Source organism: Argentina anserina, chromosome 1 (genome assembly GCF_933775445.1).
Source record: "Argentina anserina chromosome 1, drPotAnse1.1, whole genome shotgun sequence".
NCBI classification, from domain to species: Eukaryota; Viridiplantae; Streptophyta; class Magnoliopsida; order Rosales; family Rosaceae; genus Argentina; species Argentina anserina.
The window spans coordinates 13,302,137-13,320,526 of NC_065872.1; the positions used below are offsets into that span (position 1 = coordinate 13,302,137).

General features: G+C 38.2%; 3 protein-coding genes across 4 annotated transcripts; all 3 read left to right on the forward strand.

The window, feature by feature from the left end:
• Positions 1–6,617: 6,617 nt before the first annotated feature.
• LOC126792732 (PHD finger protein MALE MEIOCYTE DEATH 1-like) lies at positions 6,618–11,559 on the forward strand. 2 transcript variants are annotated; one of them, XM_050519202.1, is made up of 7 exons: positions 6,618–6,956; positions 7,426–7,669; positions 7,757–8,532; positions 8,627–8,844; positions 8,935–9,320; positions 9,400–9,730; positions 11,370–11,559. In XM_050519202.1, exons 1-6 carry the CDS (start codon positions 6,635–6,637, stop codon positions 9,728–9,730), a joined length of 2,277 nt encoding a protein of 758 aa, XP_050375159.1. In that variant the 5' UTR covers positions 6,618–6,634; the 3' UTR covers positions 11,370–11,559. The 2 variants fall into 2 exon arrangements, with proteins under 2 accessions (XP_050375159.1, XP_050375166.1); XM_050519209.1 differs by lacking the exon at positions 11,370–11,559 and adding an exon at positions 10,152–10,928.
• A 2,012-nt stretch (positions 11,560–13,571) lies between these two features.
• On the forward strand, positions 13,572–14,156 carry LOC126802142 (protein FAR1-RELATED SEQUENCE 6-like). Its single transcript, XM_050529706.1, has one exon. The coding sequence runs from the start codon at positions 13,572–13,574 to the stop codon at positions 14,154–14,156; it is 585 nt and encodes a 194-aa protein (XP_050385663.1).
• A 650-nt stretch (positions 14,157–14,806) lies between these two features.
• Positions 14,807–15,577, forward strand: LOC126802150 (uncharacterized). The gene is made up of 2 exons (XM_050529714.1): positions 14,807–15,061; positions 15,212–15,577. Exons 1-2 carry the CDS (start codon positions 14,807–14,809, stop codon positions 15,575–15,577), a joined length of 621 nt encoding a protein of 206 aa, XP_050385671.1.
• Positions 15,578–18,390: the final 2,813 nt, after the last annotated feature.

Genomic DNA, 18,390 nt, shown 5'->3' on the forward strand with positions numbered 1-18,390 from the left:
AAATGCATTGGGTAACCAGAAGGGTTACTTAATTTCCTCATGAACGTTTTATTTCATATTTCTTTGGGTCAACCAGATGGGCTGACGAGTGACTCATGAGGGCATTTATATTTGTTGTTTTGTGATCTTTCGTATATTTTGATATGCGAATTATATTTTGATTTTACTCATACGAGCTGTAAAGCTTACCGGGTTTGTGTTTACAATCCCGGTGCACCAATTCGATGGTGTAGTGGATGACTCCGCAGGTGTAGATTAGCGGGAATTGACGGACCGCTCAGATAACTTGAAGTGATTTACCTCCAGCTTGTGTGAGGATTTTGTGTGACTATTTTGTGAGAGATTGTGAGGATTATTACATTCCAACTTACGTAATGTAAATTATAAATTTGGGTTGTAATAATTGGTTTTCTGAGTTGTATTGATAACTCAGTGATGATCCGCTGTGCACTTAAATGATTTCGATTTTATTGAGATTATTTTGTGCTTAACGACTTTAGAATTTTGAGTTTTTAAGCTCGAAATTTTGGGGTCGTTACAGTGCAAGAATTTGAGAATCAGTGTATCTGTAACGTACAGAGCTGATTACGGGGAAAAAGCGCAGGCAGATGCCAATCCATTATATATGCCCTAATAACGAAGTAACGAGCACTGATCGAAGTATCATCAACCATATATTGCGTAAGATACATGTAGTGCGTGAATCTGAAAACAAACGAGAGAATGCAGACACGTGTACAAATAAATGTAATTTATTGAATATCAAGCGCGAGGTTACAATCTTTGGTGAACTCCTCTGATTCTATCTCCGTATGTGATTTGGCTCAAGGGTGACATGCACTTGATCTTGAGGATTTGAGTTTGATTTGGATTTGATTTGATGAAGAACGAGCGATTTGGCCGCTTAATGATTCTTCGTGGACTTGAGTTTGGATTGGATTTGGATTTGATGAAGAACGAGCGATTTGGACACTTGATGATTCTTCGTGGACTTGAGGTTGGATTTGGATTTGATGAAGAACGAGCGATTTGGCCGCTTGATGATTCTTCGTGGACTTGAGGTTGGATTTGGATTTGATGAAGAACGAGCGATTTGGTGGCTTGATGATTCTTCATGGACTTGAGGTTGGATTTGGATTTGAGGAAGAACGAGCGATTTGACCGCTTGATGATTCTTCGTGGACTTGAGGTTGAATTTGGATTTGAGGAAGAACGAGCGATTTAACCGCTTGATGATTCTTCGTGGACTTGAGGTTGGATTTGGATTTGATGAAAAACGAGTGATTTGGCCGCTTGATGATTCTTCGTGGACTTGAGGTTGGATTTGGATTTGAGGAAGAACGAGCGATTTGGCCGCTTGAGGTTGGATTTGGATTTGAGGAAGAACGAGCGATTTGGCCGCTTGATGATTCTTCGTGGATTTGATGATCTTCGTGGACTTGAGAGACTTCGGGATTTGTCGAGAGTGATTCTTGCTCGAGTGATTTCTCTCCTTCTTCTCCAAGTCTAAAAATCCCTCCTTTCTCTTCATGTTGAAGGGCTATTTATAGTGTCAAGGTTTCTATTTTGTAGAATATTTTAATGACACTAAAATAATAAATTCTTTAATTATATAATTAAATCAATATGTATTTTCTGATTAGTTTAAAATTAGTTATTCTCATAATTAAATTAAACAGAAAATAATTGACTTAATTATGACCGTTAAGAAATTTATTAATTTAATCAAATGTCCGATTACCATTTCGAATCGTCAATGACATTCAATTTTCTAATGCAATTCGGAATCACGTAGCTTCGATTACGATCATCCGTTTATGTGCTGACACGAGTTTTATTCGAATCCGCACCAACTTTGTTGACTTTTGGGCGACGTGTGCAATTTTGTTGGGTCCTTGGTCGATTTAATTATTTAATGAAGATAATTTACTTCATTAAATTTCATGTGTCTACAATACCACTTACAAGTATATTCTTCATGATCATGAGTTATGTAATAGTGTAAAGTCATCACAACTATGCCAATATTATCATCACACGACATGAGAGAGACAACATAAAAAATTCAAATGACATAAATTAGTTTTTGGGGTTCTTGAGACGGCATATAATAGATATATGTCGTCTAAATAATATGATGTTTTGTTTAGATGATAAATAAGTGTGGTGTGATCAGAACCAAAAAAATCTCACTTTCCATTGAAAGCTTAGACAAACTTATAATGACAAATAAGTGTGGTGTGATCAAACCAAAATAATCACACTTTTCCATTGAAAGCTTAGACAAAGTTATAAAGACAAATAAGTATGGTATGATGAAACCCAAAATTTCTCATTTTCAATTGAAAATTTAGACGACATATTTTTGAGGTTTGAAAGAGAACATGTAATTTGATTTTTCTTTTTGACTTGTCTAAGGCTTTCAATGTAATTAAAATGGTCATAAATGTTCCCACACTATTACTGCATTATTTTAGACGACAAATTTTGTCGTCTCATGAAAACTTAAATTTTAACTTGTTGGTCATGGCCGGGAATATTTCCCACACTAAAAATTTGAAAATTTTGGCATACTTTTTGTTCATAAGTTCAAACAACATAAATTTGTCGTTTATAGGACAAAGAATTAGCCAGCCATACCCTATATGGCTGGATCTATCTATTATCAAACGAAACCTAAACTATTTTTTATTCATCTACAATCAAGCTCTCATAGAGTTTAGGGCAATAAATCCATGTAAAAAATATATACTATCACAACCCCGAAATATCAAGTGATAAACTAGAAATCGAAGCTATGAAAAACTCTAAAACAGTCTCAAAAATATTGAAATCATCTTATAATCACAGCATATCATAACTGAGTTTATAGTACATCTCAGTCGATTTGATTATTACAAAACCAGTTTATAATTCAAGTATTATAACAAATGGAAATGTAAAATCCTCACAATCCTCACCACAAATAGAAATAATAAACTTCGAAATCTTTAGAGTAGCCCTCCAATTCTGCTAATCCACACCTGCAGAATTATCCCTTGGGGTACCATATTAGGTAACGGTGCAATAGTTCAGGTACCATTTCGGGTAACAAAAATTCGTATGTACCAAAAAATACCTTTCACGATACTTCAAATATCATTTTTGGTTTTTTTTCTCTTGAATAAATGGAGTCAACCACACCCACTCTATTACTGCGACCAAATTCAAAATGTAATTCTTTGCAACATGCTTCTTCCCAACTTATTCCTTCCGTTTTAGAGTACTCTCGGGAACAGACCCAATGGAGATGGATAGGCATGTAGCTCAAAGAATTAAAGCACACGGCTACGAACCCCGGTGTCGGGGGTTTGTCAATAAGAGATTTACAATTTTAACCTTCACACATGAATAGTAAGTAACATTAAATACTTTGTTATTCAAAACTATTTTTCAAAGTACCTTTCCACAATTTTTTTTAAGTTTTGTTGTCGGTCTCGCTGGAAATTTAAGCTATTACTGCACTTTTGGTAAAGTTGTTACTGCATTCGTTCACTGTATAAATTTATATTTCCAATGTTGATATTACAATATACAATTGTGAAGAATCACATGAACAATCAAAGAAAATAAGGTATGAGATTAGAAGAAAGAATGAAAGCTAGAACGAAAAGTCGAAAACTGAGATTATAACCCTAGCTTCAATCATCGGCTATAACGTTGGGCGACTCAATCGATCAATCGCTCCTAGATCTGGAAACTTCAGCTGACATGCCTGAGATGCTGAGAGCATACTGTAGAACGAGAATATGAAAACAAACAAGAGTGCACACACATGTACAAATAAAATGTAATTTATTGATAATCCATTACACTTTCTACAATCTTTGAAAATCTAAATGCAGAAGTTGGTGAATGAGTGTGAACAAGAAGCAAGATGTTGGGGATTACCTTACATGGACCTTCATGTACCGGAAGCTCACTAAGAGTCTCAACCATCATAATCTACATGGAGTTTTTCAGATGTTGATTTTTGAAGCGGCGGCGCATGTCTATAATTTATACCATGGCTGGGAAGTGGACTTCTATGATGATACGTTTGGGAAAGTTAACAGTTTGAAAGCAATTATGAGGTCCAGCCCGGACGTAGGCAAATGGATTGGCTTGTAATTTATATGTCTACATGGATTGGTATTGTTATTGATAGTAATAATGGAAGTTTTTGGGCCGCATTAGTATAATGATAGCGATGAAGATTATTTTCTTAAGCAGGCTTTACTTATGTATCACCCATTTCCTTTCGTCATTGGTGACAATTATGGATCCAAAGATGATGCTTGGCGCTTAGGGAAGAGTTGTATGCTGGCTGCTGGTGTTGATTACAGATTTGTTGTTATGTATTAGCTGGCTATTTTGGTCGAGCAAGTGAGGAGGATCACTACTTCTGAGGACAAGTTAACTTGCAAATGTTATTCTAAGTTCCAAATTTCAAGAATGTCACCTCTCATATGTTGTTGGGTTCTTATATTTGAATTTGAGTAGAGGTTTCATGGTGCTTTTCTCATTCTAAAAATGAATCTTGCCGTTAAGGGGGGAGCAATGTAACGAGTCATTTGAAGCACACTGTTTTGTTTAACTTCGTGGACACGTTTTGGACGTGACTTTTGTCTCATTACTCCCTTTGGAGTATATATGTCTCGTTGTAACCTAGCTCAGGGTATCGAATATCAAACCTTGAATTTCATTTCTTTTATTTTCTTAGCTTTAGGTTTTAGATTCGTTACACGAGTGTAAGAGGATGTGTGCCCGGATTTGAGACCCCGGTTGTGATTTTGGGGTAGATCGTGTGTCGGTGTGGATCGACGATGGTGGTTGGTGGCTTTCATGTTGTTTGGTCGCCATGTTGGATATGGCTAGGTTCTTCCACCGGTTTGTCTCTTCTCTCATTGGTTCTTGTAATCAGGTTGAGTTGGTGGGGATGCAGTGGAGGACATCAGAGACGTGGATGTCAAGACGACCTTGTAGGTGAGGGCATGCCCATCTTTGGTGCCCATAGCATTCAAATCTCCTTGTGTAGGCTTGGGCTGCTATGGGTTAGGTTTGGGGGTTTGACCTTCCTCTGGGCAGCCACTTCTCAGTCTGTTTATAGGACCTAGGTCGTGAGGGTTGGAAGATTTGGGCTTCTAATTCCGTTTGAGTTGGAAGTCTAGATCTATGGTTGAAGTTACTTTAAATAAGTTAGTTGATATTGACAAAGCTTTTCATTCTATTACTCTTGTGTGATTGCAAGATTCATCCTAGAACTGATTAAGGGCTGGGTGGATTCTAGTTTGCTAGATTTCTCTTGTTGCTTGGTTAGTTTGTGCGTTTTGAATTGACGTTACCCTAAAAAACAGGGCGAGAACGTGTTCATGTTTTGTTTCATACCTTTTCATCTATTTAAGACTATGCCTCGTTGATTTAATTTTTAAAAAAAGAATATAACAAATTACTCAAAAGTATTTTAGTTTACAAATAACTCACTACTTAATTTGATAAAGCAAATTAAGACCAAAATTTACAAAATAAGGACCAAATGATGACAAATTACCACATGTCATAAAATAATTTACTTTTTACCATTCTTTGACTCATAGTGTTTGCTATTATCAATGAAGATGTTATATGCTACTGTCGATTATATAAACTAACTGCTACTGTAGAGTTAAAAACTAGCTGCTACTGTCGACTTGGAAGACACCTGCTATTGTCGACTTGGAAAATACAGGTTACTGTCGATTATGAATCAATCTGCTACTGTCGACTTCGAATGTACCTGCTACTGTCGACTTGGAAGGTACTTGCTACCGTCGACTATATATCTAGTTGTTACTGTCGACTAAGAATTAACTGCTAATGTGGTTTTTTTGTGAGTAAAATTTAAAATTTTAAAATTTCTCAAAACATATGCATTATGGTACTTAAATGAAAGCCGATGACATAAGAAATAACTTTATATATTGGCTCAGCTCCAAATTGCTGCTGGTTTTTTCGGAAAACTTAAATTTGCCGGAAAAAAATTATAAAATGAGGAGAGAAATTTGTTAGATCTATGAGTGACATTTGGTAATTTTTACGAAAATAAAGATATTTTGAATATTTTTACATTAATTAATTAATTTTATTTTATTTATTTTTTAGACTTAGACTTATGTCATAATTTATATAAGAAATATGAAAATGAGATTTTAGTTAATTTAAATATGGTCTAGTGCCACTAAGTAATTTTCTATAAAGAATATCGACTTTTTTTTCCTGTTTTTCTATTTTTTCCAGTACTTTAAGACAGTAGCATTTGATTTTGTAAGACAGTAGCATATGCAAAAATCAAATGACAAAAACGGCCTTTTTATCAACCAAACCAATAGCTGTTGGCATCTAAATATATCTGGAAACCAGGGTAAATGGGTAATTTTGAGACACTTGGAGGCTTCAAGCGCGCAATTGTGCCCCTCTGCACTTGAACACTTTGTCTCTAACTAAGAAACAACAGCGTGCCACTCCCAAACCACCAAGTGGTTACTCAAACCAGAGAACCCTCAAAATCTCCAAAACCCCTCAAAATCCCAAACCACTAAACCCTTCTTCTTCTTCTTCTTCTTCTTCTTCAAGAAATATGAGAAAGATTAACATGATGATCCCAACCCTGGATGCCTGCAAGAAGGGCAAGGTTAAGATGACGTCAAACATGTTTGATTTCGATTCTTTTGGGGAACCCGGTAATGCTATTGAACCATCGGGATCCTTCAGAGACAATGTTCGTATGTTTCTTGAGCAATATGCAGAGCTTGAGACTGACAGTGTTCAGGGCATGCCCATCTGGTGCACCCTTCTTGTTATTCACGACCACCGTAGCCTTGTTCTTCCTCTCTACACCATTGAAGAGAAAGTTGATTCTGACTCCGATACACCCTTCTGCGATCAGTGTCATTCCGCAGGTAATCTTGCTTCCTTCTTTAATATTCAATTTTGGGGTTTAGGGGTTTGGTACCAAATTGTGAATTAAGGGTTTAGTTTAGTTTGTGTGATTTACTACAATTTATCAGAGTTATATGATTTGTTACTTGGGTCAATCAAGAAATGCTGTTTCTTTTCCTCTTATGGAGAGTTTCAACAATGTCAGCAATTACACCATAAGAGCACTCTGTGGTTTTAGTTATACACTTGTCTTAATCTACATTACTCTGTTTGGCCATTTTGCCTGTTTGTGAATTGTTTTGTGATGTGATTCAATCAATGTTGATGTACTTGAAAGGGTAATGCATTAGATACAGTACACGGAGGAATTAGGACTTAAGAAAGCTAAGATCAGCAAGAAGCCAAGAACATAGAGTGTCATCCACTATTTGTATGTATGATTACTTCTCTGCTGTGGTTGATACATGACATGTTGTTATTGTTCTTTAGGCTGGAGTAACCATGATGTATCGAAGATAAAATACCACATGATAATCCCACATGATGGTGAATGGAATAAGCCTTTGGATGATGCTGTCTTTCATAAGACAACACATTTATTACATGGAACGATCCACTGTAATGGGTTTGCTCATTTACTCTGTATCAATGGACTGGAAGGTGGCTCTGAACATCTGTGTGGCAGAGAATTGATGGACCTCTGGGACCGAATATGTACCAATCTTCAAACCAGGTAATAATAAAAATCCTTATTTCATCTCCTGCTCTTATATTAGTGAAAATTAAATTACTGATTTTGATGATAGTATATCTTTTGTAGGAAAATATCAGTAGAAGATGTCTCAAAGAAGCGGTCCATGAAACTTCGCCTGCTCCATGGGGTTGCTTATGGAAATCCATGGTTTGGTAGATGGGGTTATGGAATTTGTCGCGGAAATTTTGGTGGCAAAGAGCACATCTGCAGAAGATCACTTAAGATAATCAGCTCACTAGATCTTGGAAAGATAATCCAAGATTTTAGGGACATGGAGCAGTATGAAGAGGCAGAAAAGCTGAGGCAAATTGTTCGTGATTACAGAAGTTCGAGTGAGACAAAATTGGTGACACTCCAAGAGCTTCTCAAATTTATGCTTACGGCCAAGCCATGTTTTCCTGTACGTAGGAACTCCCGACTACCTACCACAAAACCTGCAGATGTGGAGAATGTGAAACCTGTAACTAGAGAACCTCTCAAGATCAAGCGTTTGATGGAGGCTGTAATCTCTGATCTTGATGTGTATGCCGATGTACTATATCTGTACGAGCATGTGCTCTTGGGCTATCCAGAATCTGGCTTGGTACAGTCAGATTTGCAAGCTGTGTTGGATACCAAACTCTTGGTTAAGGACTTCTCATTTAGCAATGATGAAGACAAAAAACTGACACTTTGTGGAAGGTTGCCTAGTTTGAAAGACAAGGACAGCGTTTTTCCAAATGAGTGGCTTGAAGGATCTGTCAATATGGTTCTATGCCTTCCAGGGAAGTTGGTGTTTGCAGTGGATTCGCGTGTGACAGTAACACGGACTGACAGACAAGGGAATAAAACCATCATTATACGTACGTAATTCATGTACACTAGCAGTTTTTAAAAGTTTATACTTCTCTCATCAAATTTATATCATTGATGACAAATTGTTTATTTTACAATCAGGTGATGAGAAGTGTTCTAAAGTGCGGATCATTGGAAAAGTCTGTGCAACCATGACAGGGAAGCAATATGCTTGTGAAGCCATATGGAAGTGCATGGAAGACTACATGACCACCAATCCCAGCGCATCTGTTCACGATGTAGCCACAGCAGCGCTGCATTTTATTAAATCCAACGTACTACCTTGTTGTGGTATGTTTATAGGCTCGGTCGAGCAAGGGGTGAGTTGACTTCAAAACTGTTCCGTACATTTTCTTCTCCTTATTACTAGTATGGTGTAATCTTAAAATGTTCCACTTACTTTTTGACAGGAGGCGATTCTATATGAGTTGGATCATGATGTCAAGAATGACATCAGGTATTTCAGGGAAAGACTCAAGATGGTCAGTGGTGATGTATTTGCTATCGGCTCAGGTTCTGAGTATGCATTAAAGGTGCTTAAAGGTTGGGATCAGAGCCGCGAAAGGGAAGTTATTTCTTATTGCTCTTTAGCTTTTTTGGCGGCAGTGCTAAAAGACATCTATTGTGGTGGAATGCTCTTGATATATATGTGGGATGAAGAACAGCAAAAGTTCAAGTTTGACAATGAGATCTTAGTAATGGACTTAATTCGAATCCACTTTGGCTCGTTTGCAAAGGATCACGAAAGTGGTCTTTTCGTGATGTATGGTGGATTGACTGAAGAGGAGCATTTGAGGTATTTAACACAAATTTTACATTTTTTGTTTACAATATCATCTGTTGCCTTGTTTGTTAAACTGGTTATGTGTCTGCAGATCTATTGTCCATGTCACTGATGTGGGCCATCAGTTAGCAATTTCAACTTCTGGTTTTGTAGTTCGGCTACTCATTTTTGAGAACAAGTGCTACAGGGATGAATTCTTAAAGAGTGCGCACCCTTGTGAGAAATGTCCTAAAATGATGCTTCAGGATGATGGAAACTTTGTCCGAAAATTTAAACACATGAAGTTTATGAGATATCTGAAGGTCGGAGGGCAAATAATCTTGATGTCTGAGCCAAGTCGAGGATTCATAAATGCACTCGAAACAGATATTCATCAGGTGTCTCCTTTTTTCGATATGGACAATCTGAAGCATTGGCTGTAGGTATGTACTTTACTCTTGTTTTAGTTTGTTAAACTGTTGAGCTCTCATCTGTACTTAATTGCATGTTGCTAATATGAATTGAGATTATGGTGAATGGTAACAAATGTCCACAACACTATTATGATGGTTTTTATCTAACTGTCTAAGGCTGCCTTTCTGTGTTTGAATTTCATTATTTGCCTAAAGTTGATGCAGGATGAAAACAAAACATGAAAGTTTCCATTCCTAATTTTCTTTTATTGGACTAGGAAAGGGATTCACTAATTTTATAAACTGGAAAGCTATTTAACAACTGAGCAGAATTATCATTTTTGGTGATTTTTTATGATCTTGTTTCCTTCTTCACGGTGCATTAGATGTTGCTGTAGAAAGTAGAACCCCGGATTATTCAGAATTTTCAATCTTTGTAGTGTTATTTCAGGCTCTCTACAGATTTTAGTTTCAATGTGAGTTGCATGATTGCCTTTTTGCCTCTTATCATGGATTGTAAAGCTGCAACCTCCATCTTCTAGTGTGGACTGGGTGGTCAGAGCTTTCCTTTTAGGCTTATATGTGTCAGGTGTGTTTACGCAAACCAATGGTTTTTTTAAAAAAATATTATTATATTAGGTGGACTGCTTGTTTCTCCATGCTTCGTTTGCAGTTTGCAATCGTTCAATTAATGAAGTAACCAGCTAGAATTTTCTTCTGGTTCATTGCAAGAGGAAGGTCTTAGCTGCTAGGTGATTTTGGTTCCACTTTATGGGACACGCTCCTTCTAAATCTCATTTGCCTAAGTATTATGTTGTACTAGCTGTGCTTGTGTTTCATGCTTACACCTTTTGTACGTCAGCAGCATAAAAGTTGGATCATATTATTACCAAGTCTGTACTGCACGCAGAAAATAGGCCATTCTTTTATATCCCTACACATACATTGTTCATTATCCCTATTACAACAACTGGTATGTCATTGAGAGACCAAAATGTGCCACGGACACTCTTAACAGCTTATAAAAGTAAATTCACTATTTGATGTCTTTATCTGGTTAAAAGTGATTCACTCTCTCCATGCTTGTTGATCTGCTGAAAAAGAAACATATATAACAAAGATTTGAGATTTCAAATTATATAAGATCATTTCAATTTATCTTTTGTTTTTATAGACATTTTACCTGTCTCTCTTGTTTCATTTGAACTATCGGTTCTGCTTTTGCTGGGCATATCAGTAAATTCGTCATTAGTTTTATCACACTTGAGGTAGACATCTTGTATCATCAGGCTGCCATTTTTTGTGAGGCCAATCTACTTTCACATTGTGTACCAAAGAGTTTCTGCTGGGTTTTACACTTATATATGTAGTCACTCCCGCAGACTGTATTGTGCCAGTCACCATCAAGTTCCATTTTTGTGGTTTTAGCCTTGATAGTGAAGGAATAAGCCTGGTGGCAAATGAATAGATTATTTTAGGTTGTGCTTTGTATTCAAACAGTATATCTTCTCAGTAATCATTGTAAGATTAGTTCTGTAGTATTTCAGATGTATATCATGTTGGAGGTAATAACTGTACTTCAGTTCCTTCGATGTTCGATTTAACGTGTGACTAACCTTGTTCTTTTTTCTCTCTGCTTTTTTTTTTTGTATAATTGCGTTCACTGAAGGCTTTTGGGATGATTTCATATTTCCCTGAATGTTTGACGCGACAGCAGAAGCTAATGGAAAGAATGGAGCACATGATGGTCCTGTAAAGATGTAAGAATGCACAATTATGTAGAATAGGAAGCCAGACTGTCGAATTAACATGTAATCGGGTCAATTGTGTTCATATATCATATCCTATCCTACCCAGTGTTCAGCAATTATTTGTGCCAAGTAGTTACAATGTTAGTACAAAACTTTTACGCATTTGGCAGTACTTGTGAAGAAAAAAAACTACCAATTAGCGATCACTGTTAGAAAAACCGAAGCTGATATTGTCATTGCATTGACAAGAAGAGAGCAACGTTTGCGAAAAGCAATGTAAACCTGGCAACTAAGTGCATAAAACCCTGACACAATGACGCATAATCCATGGCCACGATTTGTTCTAAATTCCCATTTAACGAGTGAACATGAACCAACCTAAACCTATAGGCAGAAACAGTACCTTACTAATCATTCGCTGAGGGTGAAACACAATTAAACTTAACATGCCCACAAAACAGTACCTTACAAATTCCATGTCCAAGACATATTCTGACAAAAAACAATGGAACATTCTGTTATGCGTCCTACTTCCGAGAGCCGAAGCCGTACCTCCGAGAGCCGGAGCAAATTTTTAATACATGGCAAAGGGTCATTGGAGAAAACAATCGTGGTGGAACCCAGGTCGTTAACCCGCGTTAACTTGCAGACGTTAATAAGGGTGGGTGTGGTGCACGTGGTTTTGGTAAATGAAGGGGGGGGGGGGGGTAATTCTCGTGTTAGTCTGACTTTGACTTTGGCCAAGATGAATATGTCTAATCGTGAGTTAGTCAACGGTCCACACGTGCTAAGTCTTTTGTTGTTTAGGTATAGGTAACGAGTTTTTTAAAAGACAGCCGCAAAGCACCATGTACTGTGTTTGAATCTACTGGAAATGCTCATTTCTCACATTTCTCCTTCATTTACGGGGATCAGATTGGTTTGATTTCCCGAGCATTATCCGGTTGTTGTTAGGGCCTGAAAATTTTCTGGTTTCCTCGTATCCGCCATGGACAAGAGAGGTTAGTATGATATAAATTCCCAATTTGGTTGAGAAATCGTGGTTCAGCAAATTAAGTTTTGAATATATGATTTTGTAGTTGTAGAAATTGTAGTTATATCATAGTAGTTATTGATTTTATGGAAATTAAATGTGCATTTGTGAATTTGGAATTGTATTGTTATGCGGGAGGTGATGGAGGAGGTTGGTGATGGAAGTCTTCGTTTTAATGAAGAGGGATACTTCACTCCACTATTCTCAAACGACGAGGACAATGACGGTGAAAATGTGGTGGAGGATATGAAAAGTGACGAGCAGGATGAATCTGATTGTACCGGTAATGAAGATAGCGATTGTGCTAGAGACGAGGGAGGGAAACAAACCAAAGATGGGTATCACGAAAGATATGTCATGTGTGATGACCCTGAAGAGTTGGAAGAAACCGGGCGGAAATTAGCCAAAGAACTCCTTAAATCAGAGATTTCGTTTGAAGATCTATGCCCATTGACATCAGATAGCATGTGGTGTTCAAGTCTGAAGGGTAGGGACATGAAGACGCTGAGTATGCATGACTTTGATGACATAAGTTTTCCAACTGTGAATGAGGCTGAAAAATTCTTATACTACTACGCTTTCATGATTGGTTTCAGCGTGAAGAGGTTCAGAAGGGAAAAACGCGTTGTTGATGAGTGCGAAACAACATGGAGGAGGAGCTGGGCATGTTCTAAAAAGGGGCACTGCAATAGCAAGAAGAAACCAAAGCCTGTTGTTGTTGGTCCGATCTCGTACAGCGGTGATGAAGCTTCAGAAGATAAGGACACTTACTTTGTCGGGAAGAAGAAGAAAAAGAAGGGGGTGCCAAGGGGAACCAAGTATACTAGGACCAACTGTAAAGCCATCTTCACCGTGAAGCTGGATGTGGAGACCAAACAATACCGTGTTTTTAGATTTGATACTACTCACAACCATGGGTTTGCAGCTGTATCAGAGAGACATTTTCTTCACTCATTCCGGGAAGTATCTAGTGAGGACTTACTTGAGGTGCAAGCGATGCAGTCTACTGGTTTGGGTGTTAGTTCCGCGTTTGATTTTATGGCCCAGCAATCTGGACTTGTATAACAAATTAGACCGGTATAGGAGAATGAATTCAGAACTTGGTGATGCAGAGGCTGCAATGAACTGGTTACGAATTAAAGGCAGGGAAGATCCCAACTTTTTCTTCATGTATAGCAGAGACGGAGAGGGCAGACTAGCCACACTGTTTTGGAGGGACAATGCTTCTTTTTTAAACTACAAAGCATTCGGCGATGTTTTGATCATAGATAGCACCTATAAAATGAACATATATGAGTTGCCTCTTGTTTTGTTCGTATGCATCCATAACCACCGTGGAAGTGTGATATTTGGTTGTGGTCTTCTGTGCAATGAGAAGGAGCATACGTTCAGCTGGTTGATTGAGATATTCATGTCATCGATGGATAATGTGGCTCCGAAAACAGTTGTTGTAGACGGTGATGAAAGGCTGCACAAGGCACTGCATACGCACATGCCATCCGCGAGGCAGAGGCTCTGTTCCTGGCACATAGGCCGGAAGGTGGGTCAAAATGTCAAGAACCTGAAAGTGCATAAAGTTCTTGGAAAACTCATATATGCATCATATAATATTGAAGAATGGGATCTGATATGGGATAACTTGATAGCGGAACATGGGTTGGCAGATAATTAATGGTTTAAATCATTGCATGGTAGGCGCGAGAGATGGGCTAAGGCATTTTTCAGGTAAATATTAATCAATGCCCATATATTTCGTGTTTGAATTGACATAGTTGGATTAATGATTGTTGTAGTAATTGAAGGTTGTTTGTTAAATATTGTAGGAAGAGAATGTTGGTATAGTTAATTTAGAAAATAGGAAGAGAGTGTGAAGTTTATATGTAATGAAATTTTGAAATTGATTGCATTAAAAGTTAGAATGCACAAGTTTATAATCCTATATTTTGATAGCATGTAAATAAGCTGAAATCAGATTTCGCGATAAGGTGCATATAGAACTAGGAACTATTAGTATACTAAGGTAATGTGACTTGTTAGAAAATGAATTATTTGACTTTTGTTTGAATTTCATGACTATTCTTCCGAGTGAGTACATTTTATTGGAGACATAAATCATATTTTTGCAGGGGACATCATTGTGCCGGAGTGTGCAGCACACAACGCTGTGAAGGTATGAACAATAAGATCAAGACGAAAGTCGGTCAATTCACAAAGCTAGTGGAGTTTGTACCAAGGTTATACCATAGTTTTGGCCGACTGAGAGACCGTTATTTGTTGGATAACTTCAAGTCCCGAAACCATCTCAGACAATTTGAGCTAACCATGAAGAGTCTAGAGGAACAAGTATTTAATATCTTCACCGACGATATTTATCTTGTGATTAGAGGGCAGATGGTTTTTGAGAATCAATTCATTGTATCCAGCCATATTGATTACGAGGATTCAAGAAATCTGACTCTTTACGTAACACAGTACGGTGTGGAGGATAGGTATTGGTTAGTTACCTACGTTGGCCGGCCAGAGGATGAAGATGGGGATACTTATACATGTTCATGCCAGCTGCTCGAATCAGATGGAGTACCATGTTGCCACATTTTTTGTGTTTTTAAATGGGAGGGTGTTCAGAATTATCCTAAATCTCTGCTTTGCCAAAGGTGAAAAAAAGACGCAGGAAAGAAGGCATGTATTGATAAGGTGGTGATGGATAATGAATTTGGTGAATCTCAGGCATGTAGGTATGCAAAGTTAATTGGCATAGCTAAAAGAGCTTGTTACAATATGTCACTGACTAATGAAGGTTTTGAGACCGGTGTTGGTGAGTTGAACAGTCTTGTAGGGAAACATTATGCTGCAACCCGTGTGAAAAAAGCAAGGCTTAACCTCGACGACAATGAGAATGTTGTGATGGATCCTGTTGGATCTAGAACCAAAGGCACGCATGGCCACAAAGCAGCAGAAGGTAATGTTAACAGAAATGAGGGAGTCCGAGAGGGTACTAGATGCGGTGAGTGCCATAATCCTGGTCATAATAGGCGCACATGTCCTGATATTGTGAAGGGGGATGCAAGCAAAGGTCGAGACCGAAGGGCATAAACTAAATCTGCGACTATGTTGCAGCCATGTACTGACACAGAAACATGAGGGCTCTCATAATCAAACGTTCAGCAATCTGTTTTGAATGGTAACAATATGGAACGTCCCCGTACATGTCAGAATTCTCAGATGTCATCACAATCTCGGCTGCACTCTGATGGTGTGGGAGGGATTGGTTATGCAAACCTCCCTAATATGAACTCGCAGGCTAGCGATTCACACAATGGTAATCCATATTTGGGGTGATGAGGTTGTCCTTCATTTTATTTTTTGTGATCACATAGCGACGAGGGGCGTTGGTGTGTTGAATATTGTTGTGTGAAACATGTATTTTTTGTCTAGAAGTCTGGCCTATGGCTATGTTTATGTCTCCTCTTATCACGACCCCAAAATTTTGAGTATGAAACTCAAATTTTGAAGTCATGAAAAACTCTAAGACAATCTCAATAAATCGAAATCATTTTAATGTCACAGCGGATCATTTCTGAGTTCAAAATACAACTCAGTCAAACCGATTATTACAAACCAAATTTATAATTCAATATTACATCAAATGGAAATGTAAAAATCCTCACAAATCCGCACCACAAGATAGGATAAAACAACTTCAAGGCTTCAGAGTTGTCCGTCGATTTCCACTAATCCACACCAGTGGAATTATCCCCTACACCATCGAATAAGTGCACCGGGATTGTAAACACAAACCCGGTAAGCTTTGTAACTTGTATGAGTAAAACAACAAATACAACTGCCATAAAATATATACGAAAATCCCCAGTTCTTGTATCCCAGCAGAGTAATTGATGTTTTTGATAAAGCTTGGCAAGATTTGGGCGGTGTTGGTGCTCTTTTTGCACAATCCAGCTGCAAATAATGTCAGAAACAATAGGCCCACTTACAGGGTAATAAATACATGATGATGATGATGATGCACCTCGTTTGCAGCATAGTTAGGAATAAATATATGGAATGTCAATAGAAAATGATGTCTAATTAGGAAAAATACTGACCGAAAGTCTCCTCGCACAATTTGGTTTAGAGGTGGCCGCTCCACTTTCTCCATGTTTTCCTTTACCCCCCTTCACAACATCCATCTTTCCGTCAATCCGTCCCTCATTCACACCATTGTTGTTTCCACATTTTGGGACTTTGTCGGTTTCACAGGTCTTTCGTTTCCTTTTAGAAAGTTCATTCCTTCCATTCTCATCTTCCTCTAATAGACTCTTCAATACCCTGCTCACACATTCATCGTAAATTTGGTCTATATTTGCATCCCACATTTCAACAATCTCTCTCACTTCACGACATTCAAGCAAGTATTGTTCAAACAGTTCAGCCATCCTCATCACAGTCTCCTTGACTTCGGACATTTCTCTCTTTGTCTCATAAATATCTTCGTGCAGCGCCGGCCTAATCCCAATTCCATACCCTATTTAAGAGGAGTTTGGTTCATATGTGAGGTTTGCAGCTATTGTGTTTTTCTTCACGACAATTGGGGCACTGAATCCACCTTGCTCTCTCACTCGTCCAACAACTTCTTCAAGATCAACTGTTGCCCAGGCTGCAATTGGAACAATGCCTTTGTACAACTTCCCAAATCCCCTCCCAACGATATCGAGATACAATAGCTGGAAAAAGAGCATGCAGCCAGACACGAACTCTGCTTCATCGTTCCTATACATGGCAACCCCTTCAAATATGCATTGCAACGCATATGATGCCCATTTTTTGTCCCGAATCTTATCAGTTAGTTCGAGGCAGGCGACGAGCGAAGTATCGACTTTGTCATCAATGCTGGGACACAGAATTGTTGTAATTGCAAACAGAGCGTATGCTAGTTGAAATAAGGCATCGGCGCTGGCCCTATTAAGGATAATGTAGATTATCCCTTCAAGCCCCAGATTTCCATCAGAATCATAATATTGGCTAGAGAATATTTCGTTGGTGTAGTCAGCCTCAACTGGCTCAACAGGGCTTCCTCCATCCACAATGCCCATGACTCTGTTGAACTAAGCAGCATTTACCTCACAAATTTTCACCGTCCTATTTTTAAGGTCCACTTCTTTGAAGCAATGCGTCCACATTGGTTGATTCAGTACATCCATTTTGATATCCTACAGGTGGCCCATTCCGATGTGGTTGATGGCTTCAATCTTGTACGCAGGTAAACGGGATACGACGACGATAAACTTTCCAGGGTCGCAACGGGTTTTAAGCACCAGTACTTCCTGTTAAACGAAAAAATGAAAACTCAATAAGTCAACGACTTTGAAGGTTTTTGAAAATATTAAAACAACAAACCCGCCAAAATTTCTAATATACTTCCCGCCTGCATAAAACCGGTCCATTCTGGTCAAACATCTATGTAGCCCAACGAATAATAGGGGGCCTTAAAAGTTTTAGGCCTGACCTTCTTCCTGCAGTCGATGCCATGGGATCTTGTAGGCCTGCATACAACAATAAGTTAGTTCAAATACTTTGTGGGCCTTCACGTAACCAAATACCACAACAAAGTTTTTGATTAACCATCTCAGCATTTGAGTTCACACTAACCTTGGAACTTCAACTGAAATTAATCGATCAACCACATAACCCATAGAATCGCTCCCCTCACTCATCTTCAGATCGATGGTGTCTGCATGTCATACACAATTAATTATTCAACGAAATAATTAGTTTCTGATAAATAATGTAAACCCTAATACCATCATTCAGCCCAACCAACCCTCCCCCACCCCCAAAAAGTAGTAGTGTTATTGTCCTCGTCCCCTAACAATGATAAAACCCTAACCATGATATGTGACAAAACCCTA

Excerpts from the sequence above, each read along its gene's own strand:
- LOC126792732 (XM_050519202.1), top strand. The coding sequence starts at position 6,635 with ATGAGAAAGATTAACATGATGATCCCAACCCTGGATGCCTGCAAGAAG. Across the intron at positions 6,957-7,425 it reads CGATCAGTGTCATTCCGCAG|GCTGGAGTAACCATGATGTA; the intron begins GTAATCTTGCTT and ends ATTGTTCTTTAG. Across the intron at positions 8,533-8,626 it reads GAATAAAACCATCATTATAC|GTGATGAGAAGTGTTCTAAA; the intron begins GTACGTAATTCA and ends TTTTACAATCAG.
- LOC126802142 (XM_050529706.1), top strand. The coding sequence starts at position 13,572 with ATGAATTCAGAACTTGGTGATGCAGAGGCTGCAATGAACTGGTTACGA.
- LOC126802150 (XM_050529714.1), top strand. The coding sequence starts at position 14,807 with ATGAAGAGTCTAGAGGAACAAGTATTTAATATCTTCACCGACGATATT. Across the intron at positions 15,062-15,211 it reads AGCTGCTCGAATCAGATGGA|GCATGTAGGTATGCAAAGTT; the intron begins GTACCATGTTGC and ends GGTGAATCTCAG.